We start from the raw sequence: 11,846 nt of genomic DNA, 5'->3' as shown, positions 1-11,846 counted from the left end.
TATAAAGCACTTGATGCTTTCAGCCCTTACAGCATTTTAAATAAACACTCAACCAATAAGAGAGCAATGTATATCCATTGACTTTATGAAACATTAGATTTGTGTGATATCCATTGGTTCCTGTGTCTGTGGAGATCTCTCTTGGCACCAGCAGGTATTTTTAATATTAAAACAAACATTTTAATGAAAGAACTAGAAAGCTGTGATATTGCAAAACAGCCAGTCAGCCTCTAGATATATAGACTTCAATTTTGAGCATTATATTTATTTTCAAGACTGTCTCTAGATATCAGATTGGCTCCAAAAATTTCTGGTTGCAACTTAGTGCTTTGTTTGGGAGTATAACCAACAACCCCAAAAGGGGACAAAGGCATATGGAAATAGTGGGAAGCATTAAGCAAAAGCTGTGTGATAGAAGGTACAGCTGAAATGTTCTTTAAAATCAGTGACTCGTCAAGAGATCCAAACATGCTATTTAGATATTTAATGTAATAGGCTATGTATCTAGTATCTATTTAATAGTCAGTGACAGCCATTTTGCAAAAGTACCCATAAATTCAAGGTGTCATCATCCCTCTAGCAACTGTTCAACTGAAGACTAGATTAAAAGATTGCAAGAACAGAGATTGGTTTGGCCTTACCCTTAAACTTGTGGAAAGTTATCATCCAGCCTTCTCCCAGAAAAGTGAAATATCCTAGGAAATATTGAAAAGGCAGACTATTTCTCTGGATGTGAAAAGAAAGAAACATGCCTTAAAAGACAGAATAGTTGCCTGTAGCTTCCTGCCCATCCCTACTTTGTCAATAGGCCATTGAGAAGGCCAGGCTAGTCCACTTTACATAATAAAGACTTCTCCACTGCAGCTGCAGGGGGGATATTACTCAACTCTCCACATGGCATCTGAGAACTCATCTCTACCTGGATTCAAAACACAGCCTAGAGAGTAGTCCCCTGCATGGCACCATGGGAGTCTGACAACCAATCAGAATACATTTCTTACACAGGAACAGGAAACAGAGAGGTGGGACTAAATGGGGTATAAAAAGCCTAGCAAGCCCCCCCTTCAGCCCTTCTCTTCTTCTTCATCAACATTGAAGCATGTGATCACCTTTTCTGTTCAGGGTTCAAGCCATGTGGCCCTGTCCAACAATAAACCATCTTTCCAAGCAGCCTCCATGTCTCCAGTGTCTTCTTCCCCACTTGGAGCTGAACCCAGAAGGACATTTCTTTCAACAAACTCTAGGTGTGCCTCCCCTTAACTGAGCATTTTTTGAATATATGACTTCAGCTTCCAGCTCTCTCCTCCTCACCCCCACCCAAGTTGTCTAGTAGCACCTAAAATTTGGAATAGATTTTAAGACCAAGATTTCTGGCCCTAGCGAGGCTGACCTTCACACTGGCAATGATCACTTTAAGTCAACACATTACTTTTGTAGATTACTTTTCTCTGGTTTTTGACAACTTGCGTTGTTATAACTGTTCTTGACTATAGACTGGTTGGTTATGTCTTTAATAGAGGACAGGGAGGAAATCAATAGTGTGAGAGAGCAGAACTCCAAACAATAATGTTAAATGCTCTCAGGGAAGCAAACTATTTTTATGGCAGGTAGACTGTAAACCATGTGTGTTTTATGCATTTCCTCAAATGAAGAGGGTAGAAATTCTGCCATGAAAATATTCCAAGTAAGTCCCGGGTTGGATAAGTCCAAATACCTGTGGTTTCTCCAGCATGCTCGTATGTCAGATCCAAATGATTAAATCTTCCCTAGGAGTTTCCATAAGCCAAAACTTTTAGAATGAAATCTCCAAGCGGTCAGCTCTGTGCTGTCAAAGGTGTGATTCAAGCACGTATTTCAAGCCAAATTATATTATAGCCATTTGTCTTGTTCCTCTCTCTTCTGAGGCTACATATATTCAGATTCAATTGAGAAGGGGAAAGAAGAGGTCAGCATTCCACCTCCATGTACTGCAGTTCAAATGAAAGGTAGGGTCTGCCTAAACTCACTTGTTTTTAAGTTTGGCATGACAGCTAAAGTCATATGGAATATCATACTAAGCTCAGCTCCAAATAATAAGATCCTTCTCTGTGGGTTCAAAATGGATCAAATGTCACATGCAAAAACTTCCTAGTGAATCCTAGTTTTGTTTAGCTGCACTAAAAATAAGTATGCCATCCTTACAAAAGCACTCCCCAGTTGTGTCTTCTGGCAGGAGAAGGAAAGAGAGAATACTTCAACCAGTACATAGAGCAACCTAGTCCACAAAGACTTGAATATAGCAGCTGCTCCCAATTTGGTTTGAAAATAGAGGATGGCGTTGCTTGTACTATTTTGCTTGGCAATCAAGCCTGTTTCATAAATTCAGTCCTTTTGGAACAATTAATCAGTTAAGACATCCAAGCCTTTGAGTGCAGATATATGCATCTAGCAATTCTCAGAAAGGAAATACTGAATTATCTTAAATCTGGGAGAATATTGATTCTTGTTTGCATTGTCAACCATTTACCACATCCTGTAAAATTTCAGAACATATTTTGAAGGAACAATAATGTGTATTAATGATTAGCCAGAACTCTGACTTGTACAGCAATTCAGTAATGCACATAGCTTGTCAGGCTCTTAATTTCAATTTTTATCTGTGAATCAAAGGAACTAATGTAACATTAAGAAAAAACTATGACCAACTTCGATAAATCTTTGAAAAGCTTTGAGAATTGAATGTAAAAGAAAAAAGTACCTTACAACTTTAAGCACTGTGTTATTATTCAATGCTAGTCACAGTAATAACAGTCAGATGCTTTCTATTTAATCCATTTTATTAATATGATTACAAATATCCAAAATATTTTCTTCCTTTAAAAATGTTCAAGAACCAATCCCACAATATGCCACGAAAAGAAAACAATCTCATTTTTTAATATAGCCAAAATAAGTTCCATTTGCTTTTAGGATAGCTTCATTTGCAATTCCTCTGGCAAGATTTTTATAAGCATTGAACTTGAACTGGAAGAAAAGGTGAAGAAAGTTTCAAGGATCCAATGGTGTTTTTTTTTAACCTAAAATAAATTGTGTCTTCTTTGAAAGTTCACTTCATCTTTAAACTCTTCAGTCAATTTATTTAATTTTCTGTTTCTTCCTTGCTTGAAACTGTTCTGTTTTATTCTTGATGGATTTGACTAGCATCGACAATGCAGGATCTAGAGATTTTTTGGCAACAGGTTTCTTCTCTGCCACATTGTCCTGCTCTCCCTTTGATTCAGTTGACCCCTGATGCCTTCGGCGAGCTTTCTCCTCTAAAATCTTTTGCACTGCTTTTGTTTTCTTAAAGTTTGGATCGGAAGGATCCAAATTATACAGATGGGAAGTATACATGGCTTGAAATCTGGCATCATCAACATTTACCTACGAACAGCAAAAAAAGAAATTTTACTTGCCAAAAGAAAAACTGAGGAGAAAATTGCAACTATATCATGCAAGGTAGATGTTACTTAAGAGGACATACAATGGCCTTCAGACTGAGGGAGCAGTTCTCAGAAATGTTAAATACATAGAGCGAAAATCTGCTAAGACACCATATATTTCACAAAATGCTAACTATTTTGGAACATGTCTTACCTTACATGAAAATACCATTCATCCCCTGCAGTCACATGACCAGATTTTGGCCCTTTACGAGTGGTTGCAGTGTCCCATGGTTACATGCCTGCAGTTTGTTATATTTCTTATTGCCCATTTCTGGCGTAACACCTTCCTACTTGGAAGAATGATTTCATACTTATTACCACATGATTCACTTAATGACCATTGTAAAACCAATCATTAAAGTCGGGTCTGGTCATGTGGATGCCTCAATTTATGTCTGTTATGACTTATGACTAAAAATCTAGTCACAATTGCAGTCATAAGTTAAGGACTGCCTATGCATTCTGTTTACCTTCTTACTGTTTCTTGTGAGTCTTTTTATGTAAGAACAATATAGAAACCAAGCCCATGCTGCTATCCTGAAAATATATGAAGAGAAACTTTTCCAATCAATCTGTATTCCCCTATTTCATAGATCAAAAGCTGATCTGAAATGATCAGAGAAGCCATGTTCTATAAACTTTAGAATTCATTCTATATACAACCCCTATTCCTCTTTCTTGCATACCAGCAGAATTATTCACAACTGCATTAAGCACACTAGCAATATAATTCTTATACAAAAGAATTGTGATGTATGCTTTAATTTCTATATATTTTTTAAAATAAAGACACATTCTCTTGCTAAGATGGAAACAGTGCCAACATATTTATTGTACGTGAAATATTCTTGGAAACTACTTATGTGAGACAATCTCAAATGCGTAATGAAAGTATTTTTCAAGAATACGTTTTCAGATAAAAAATATGAGGGAATTCTTTTTTGAATGAGAAAGATTGGTACTATGGAAATAAGGTATCACCAGAAGGAAAAAATATAGGAAAAAGAATATAGGCATAAAACAAACAACTTTTGCATGTAAAGATTTTTGTGGACATATATTTAGATTGACAGAATCAAAGTGGATGAGAACAAGAATAAAAGTGGAGAAAAATATCAAACTTGGAATTGTTCTTCATAATTACAAACTGTATATTGCCAGTTAGAAGTGATGGAGTTCCTTTTACTAGGTCTGTTAGTCAACAGACTAACAAAGTTTCACACGAACTGCAAAGGTTAGATCAATTGTTTATATGCTGTTGTAGAGAGCCAGTTTAACGTAGTGGCAATGAAACCACTTAGTTTAGGGTAGGCCTAGAGACTTGTGAGTTCTAGGCTTCCCATAGGCATGCAAGCCAGTTGGGTAACTTTGGGTCCAAGACATAGGATGGTGGTGGTGAAAATAAGAGGAAGGAGTATGAGGTATGTTTACTACCGTGACTATAAAAAGGATGAGATGTATCATCATTACCACTAGCCTCCTTCTATTCCACTAACTACATTCTACATATTCATGAAAAGACAAGGGCAAAGGAAGAATATGTACCATTCATTTCTATTATGCCCAAATAAGATTTCAGGAGTAAAAGATTACTTGGGGCTTAAGTGATATGGGGAAATTTATTAAAACGATGGGAATGATAATAGTAAAATATATTTTCATGTTAATAGTCATGTAGTTATTAGTCTATATTACTTCAAAATGATCTGTGTGTTTACAACATTTCAGAAAAGGGAAGCCCATTGTGTTACCTGGAAGTCATCTGTCACCAGTTCCTCCTTCTTCATTAGCAGCTTCTTTTTCCTTTTGCTCAGGTTCTGCTGTTCTACAATCTTATCATAATTGAAGTGACTCCTTTCCTCCTCATCATCATCCATCATCAACAACAAAGCCATTTCAGCCTATTACAATCAAAACAGAAAGGCCCTGTTTGTATCCCACTTCAAGTAATACAAATTCCAGATGTTTCTCCATCAAAGACTGAAGTGTTAATGCAGGACTGGAACAACCATAATAGCTGATCTATTTACAAAACATTATTATTAGCAAGGATAAAGGCACTTTATTATAAAAGGGAAAGAAAAAGCAATTAATAGCATCAGCCTCACTGCAATGAGACTAGATTAAGAATTCTAATCTCTGTAATATATTTGTTATGCTTTTAAAACAAGCAGCTAATCTTTTTAGCAATTTGAAAATGACATAATTTTTGGCATATCTATATATCTACAAATTAAGCATTTGTATTTATACATGGTAGCTCTAATTATGCTTATTCGGTATGTTCAAAATATTCCCAAGTCAAAATGTTCCAGTTTCAGACAATCACCTTTTTAAAGCATAAAAAAAAGACAAAAATGCATGTCTCACTCAATGTTCCCTCTAATTTTTTTTCAGTGTGTGTGGAAAAATATAGTGTTTGAGTGGTATGTTTTCATGCTGAGCATCTGAATTTTTTTTAGCCATAATTGCCATCAGAGCAGATGTTGGGGAGGGGGTCAAGGAGGAAAAGGGTCCCCTCCGTCTCCCCCAGAACCCCAGGAAGGAAGGAAGAGAAGGGAGGGGGAGGGAAAGGAAATGGGAAAGAAGAAAAGGAAAGGATGAAGAAGGGAGGGAAAGGGAAGGGAAAAGAAAAAAAGAAGGGAAAAGGAAATAAGGAAATGAAAAGAGAAAAGAAAGGAAAAAAGAAAGGAAAGGAAAAAGGAAAGGAAATGGAAAAGAAGGAAAGGAAAAGGAAGGGAAAGGAAATGGGAAAGAAGAAAGGAAAGGGTGAAGAAGGGAGGGAATGGGAAGGGAAGGGAAAAGAAAAAAAGAAGGGAAAAGGAAATAAGGAAAGGAAAGGAAGAGAGAAAGGAAAGGAAAGGAAAAGAGAAAGGAAGATAGAAGAAGGACAGAAAGGGAAAGGAAAGAGTGGAATGGATTAGTACTGCTCAAAAATCAAGTCTCAAGATCTTGTGGACCCCTTTGGCTCAGCCCCCTCTCCGCAAAGCAAAGGGATAGCAAAAATTGCCTCTTTAAAACCTTGGTGCATCTTATACTCCAGTGCGTCTTATACTCCAAAAAATATGGTAATCAAGGTTTTATTATTGTTTAAATGGGAGGCCACCAGGAAACATTGCAAACTTTACTGGGGGAGAAAACACTCTGGAAAAAAGACAACAGCAAACTACCTCCACAGTGGTGCAGAAATACAATATGGAGTTTTTCCTCAAGTCGCTAGAAATCAAACTCTATTCAGGTCTTCAACAGTACCTTAACATGACCATCAACATCTGGCAACTGCTTAAACATGATCACAAATAACAGACATTTCAAAGCTGCCGTGTATTGTTCCAAACATATGCAATATCATGACATTATGTGGAATGTCCCTGAGGAAACATTTTCCATTGCCTTCCACATGGATGCTGATGATGTTTAAACTGATTCAGACTATATGGCAAACCCTTGGAACATCTTGCAAGTATAGACATTTCAGAAATGAGAAGAAAGAAAGCTGAGTTTCTGAGAAAGCCATCCTATGATTTATTGCCAAAAAATCTTGCTACACTGGCTAATACAAGAGAATCATTTCACAAAGTGACATCCATTCTTCCAATGCAACTTCCATCTCATGTCTTTTTTTAAGGAATAAGAATAAAATTCTATTTTTCTATTAGGTTTTCCTAGCCACTAATTTTCATTCGTCAATTTAATTAGGAAGTCATCCTGATTTCCTGCAACATAAGCTGCTTCTTGTTCCAGAACACTGGGTGATATTCACATACATTAACTATCTGAAGATGACATGCAGCTCATCATTAATCATATCAATACGAAGCCAAGTAGCCACATGCATAAATTAATAAATGCACCGGCAAAGTAATGTGAATGGTGGTATTTACAAGTACTTTACATACTGATTTTCTCAGAGAATGTTTGCAGTAAAAACAGTTTGGTTTAAGAAAAAAAGGAGGGGGTTGACATCTGCTCCTCTCTCCTGCTGTTTAGACATGGATTGGGACAGCAAGAAAGAGAGAAAACTCCCCCATTTCTCTCTTAAGAGATTTTAAGCAGGTCCTCTTCCCAAACATCACTTTTCATTTGATCCTTCCTCTTCTGATGGATCAAAACAGCAATAGCGAAAATGAAAGCACTTTATGTTTGGACACTGAAATTCTTCAGCCTGGCTTGCTCAGCTTTCCTCACCACTGGCATTCTCCAGAAGTAAGGCTTCAGCGAAAAGAGAAAGAGCTAATCCTTTGGCGCTGCTAAAGCCAACATTTGTACCAGTCTTATTATTACTGGAAAGACCCACATGAGATGCGTTTCTAAGCTGGGACAAGGATGTAAGTGCCATTGAAAAAAAGCAATAATAAAAAAAACATTTCAGGTGTCTCAAAGAGTGTAGATAGTCTCACATCTATTTTGAGCCTTAAGGGTGTAATTATTTGCCTTCATATTTGAGGTAATGAAATCTTATGAACAAAAAGCAAGTTCTGTTCAACCTAGACAGCACAATTAAAAGTATTCATTCCTATATCTAACATTAGTATTTCTTTAATGTGACTCGTACCTGCTGCTTTTCAGGATCTTCTTCTTCAACAACTCCTTTCTTTAATGTTTTATTCAAACCTAAGCAGAAACAAATGTTAAGTATTAAAACACACATAAATAATGGTCTCTAATAGAGATAATAGAAAACTTTCTGAAATATCAGGCTTTAAAAACATAATAGAATTTATTTGTGGAAAATAAGACACAAATCATCTTCATGGGGGAAAAGGTTTAGTCGGAGATTATTTTCCTCAGAACAAAGGACTCCTGCTATAAAGAGTGGCCTGATGTACTTTAAATGGATAACATTTACCCCAATAGCACTCTTTTCAAATTTCTGAGATTCTTAGGGAATACAAATATAGATTTCACAATGATGCGAAGTCTTTTGAAAAGAGAAAAAGGAAAAAGAGAGAGGGGAATGCATGCTAGAAAAAGAAAATCTCAAACCATGTTTCAGGAAGTAAAATAAGCAAATGTAACATCATGTGCAGTAAGCATTATGTAAAAGCTGTTTTTTTCTTTCTTTCTCCCTTGGCAAGCACATAGGAAATATCTTTAAGTAATTCATTCAAGACGCTCATTCCTTTATCAAAGCTATATGAAAATCTTTTGAAAAAACCAAACCGCAATGCTGTGTGTCTACCAATATATAGAGACTTGGTTTCCAAGGCTAAAAAATAATAAATCCATCATCTTGCAGATGCTCTGGGTTTTTTTTTTTTGCTAGAAAGCTGAATATATTAATTATACAAAACAATCTGACTCCTTTCATTCCTCTTTAGTTTCTGTAAACTCTGGTTTATAAGTTTATTTGTTCTGAAATCATTGGCTGTCCCTAGTCCCAATTCAAGATACCAGTTATCACTTTAAAGCCCTTTGAAGTACAAACCATGTATACACCTGTATACATCAAGCAACAGCTTCAAAAATCAAATCTGCCCCATCTAATTTGGTCATTTAAAAAGGCTCTGTTGCAGATGTTTCTAAAACCAGCCAAATTAGTGTTTTTCCATTAGGCATTTCACTTTTAGATTTGTTTAATTGAATAGTACCTATATTAGATTTCTGTTGTTGATACATAGACCCCCACACACGCATGTGTGCAAGATTGCACACACCCTATTCATCTTCTGATATTGCTGATATCCTAACCGTCGTGCATTTGGGGCTAAAAATAAGCAAGCAAACAAACACAAAATCTACCTACACTGCTTAATGGGTAGCTTCCAATAATTAAAAACATTAAAAGCACAATTTAGAGTTCTGCACAATTTCTGTAATGTACTTAACTTGGTGTTATTTTATATAGAAGCAATTTCCTGACAAGGCAAATTACTTTTGAAATAAGGAGTCGGTCAAAGTAGCTTCCAGAGGATAAAATGCAAGGACACCATCTCTGAAAATTAAGGAACCCTGCTGGCTACACCTAATAAATTCTATTAACAGTTTCATCCACAGAGCCTGAGTATTTGCAGTTATGTGCTGAATTTGCCCTATCACCGTACAATAAAGTATTTTTGGAATATAATCATGCTTCACTTGTAATTTTTTTTCTATTCTGATTTGATATGATTTACTAATTCTATCCCTCTCCAGCAATTTCAAATGAACCAATGGCAACAGCAGCAACAGTCAAAATTAGAAAATTCTGTTATTTCCGCATTATTCAAAAATGGTCCAGTAGTTTTTCTGCTCTTATTCCTACTTTTAAATGACAAAAAATGATTAAACAGGTTTGATTGCTTTTGTCATAACTTCTTGGATAAAACATTTGACATGTACTGTATCATCTTTAACAATGTAGAATAGCAAAACTGACATCTAACCTGGTCTCCCAAGTTCCTCAGCAAAATATGGATCATTCAAATCAACATCAGATGGGCATTCGTCTTCACTCAGTGTTTCCTTAATGGCAGAAGCCTGAAACAAAATACACTACATTTTCAATATTAAATACTAGTAATATAATTAAATACATCAAGCATAAATTGTTCAAAACAGGTTTCAAGAAGTAATCCCAAGGCACAAAACCTTCATAGAGGAAGAAAGTGATTTCAAACTATTGTTTTCCTAAGATTAAGGACTATAGACATCTATGTAGACTTCCTAAAGACAGCTTAAGAAATGCTTTATAAGGAAATGTGTGATAAAAATTGAATTGCTAGCACAAAATGATGCAGGATTGCCCTATAGAAAACTGAACAAAATTCAAACACTTGTAAGCCAAGTGCATGTGTGTGTGTAGCAATGCAAAAAAGTGACAATGTATAATCTATTTCATTCATTTTTGTTAGAAATATTGATAATCCAGCAATTTTCAATGATCAAAAAGTTTCATAGGCCAAATTTGTGTATTTAATTTCCCAATGTTCCTTGGGCTTTGAAGGCCAAGGAACATTGGGAAATTAAATACACAAATTCAAAGCCCAAGGATAATCCTGAAGTTCTAAAACATACCAAGATATTATGCAGGGACACTTATGTTTTTATTATGTTTAAATTCTTTGTCTTCTTTGTCTTGTTCAATGTTCATAACAATTCAGTAAAACAAGTTCGTGGCAGCTGAACACCGTGCAATACATTTCTTATCTACATAAATTACAATCCTGGATCTCTTTAGTCTTGTCTGAATCTATGGGTAAAGAATCAAATGCCTTGCAAATATCTTAGTGCTACAATACTTTACAACTGGCCAGATGGGAGTTTGCACATCAAAAACATCAGAAGGACATCACATTGCCTATCTTTATTAACTATTAAACTAGGTGTCAGTTAGGCTTCATGCCATAAAATTAAGTTTATCTTCATGCCATTTTGATGAACCAATGTGAAATCTGGAGACCAGACCAGCTTATAGGCTTGCAGAGTTGGGGAACAACAGAATTTATGGCATGCTATAAATTCACATTGAAATCAGTCAAGAACAAGCACCTTGTTTAAGAGGCTCGTGTTTGTGGAGGACAAGAATTTATTATTGGATTCTTGTTTTGTCCTACATTTTTATGGCTCATAAACTGCCTTGTCAAGAATGGTAGGAGAATCTACAATATTCAGATCCATTCCCTATTTTTTAGTGAATGAAAACTGTGGTAAACAAGCCACCGGGATATTGGTAGGAATATTTTCTGTTTTTCTTAGACTAAGCTACCATTTTATTTATTACATATCACAGCTCCTTCTCAGAATAAATATTCCATGGAATGGAATGGGGAAAAAAGGGGGAATGTTTTCTAAAGCTAGGAATCATTTCAACTACAGGTGTCTTGAAAAAGGATGGGCAAGATAGGATAATGCTTTCTCAAACATTTCGAAACACTGATAAAGTATGTGAGCTTATGCTGAGATAATCACAACATAATCATGTGGGGGAATGTAATGACTATAGCACAAACTTGGATTAAAGAAACACTTAATGATTACAAGCAAGTCACTATTTCTCATTTTAGTGACTCTCAGTGATGCTATGAAGATAAAATGACAGACCCATTTACAAGGTCTAGACTGGAGGAAAAACAGATTATTAATATGAAGAAGTGAATAAATAACTCTTAAAAATATATAGCAGCATGAATCCTTGTATAGGATAGTCTCAAGACTCTCCCAGAAGTACTTTGCATATTCAGAATCTGACCCTATTCATACTTTGCTGTAACAGCCTGATAGTTCCTGATCTCACTACTTATCTTCTAGGAAAACCCTCACCTGGTGTATCTGTAAAACATAGACTATTAAAATGTAAAAATAGTGTGTGGGGGGGGGAGAGAGTTTATATAGCATAAAGGTGTGAGACTAGGTGTTTCACAGTCCTCCTTTGGGATACAGATCACTCTCACAAAAGATAAA

General features: G+C 35.8%; 1 protein-coding gene across 1 annotated transcript in view; it reads right to left on the bottom strand.

Annotated features, from left to right (window-relative positions):
* Nucleotides 1–2,798: 2,798 nt before the first annotated feature.
* The window catches only part of ESF1 (ESF1 nucleolar pre-rRNA processing protein), a 29,896-nt gene continuing 20,848 nt past the window's right edge, over nucleotides 2,799–11,846 (bottom strand). The window contains exons 11-14 of the mRNA XM_014063877.2: nucleotides 9,830–9,923; nucleotides 8,020–8,078; nucleotides 5,216–5,365; nucleotides 2,799–3,402 (exon numbers count right to left, since the gene is read on the bottom strand). Coding sequence (XP_013919352.2) covers nucleotides 3,115–3,402; nucleotides 5,216–5,365; nucleotides 8,020–8,078; nucleotides 9,830–9,923 — 591 coding nt within the window. The 3' untranslated portion in view covers nucleotides 2,799–3,114. The remainder of the gene's footprint in view (nucleotides 3,403–5,215; nucleotides 5,366–8,019; nucleotides 8,079–9,829; nucleotides 9,924–11,846) is intronic.

The sequence above is a fragment of the Thamnophis sirtalis genome, unplaced genomic scaffold, assembly GCF_051295495.1.
Source record: "Thamnophis sirtalis isolate CommonGarterSnake01/CBP01778 unplaced genomic scaffold, rThaSir2_p1.2 scaffold_5, whole genome shotgun sequence".
NCBI lineage: Eukaryota > Metazoa > Chordata > Lepidosauria > Squamata > Natricidae > Thamnophis > Thamnophis sirtalis.
Note: the sequence above shows the minus strand (reverse complement) of the source record. Positions and strands in the feature narration are given on the sequence as shown.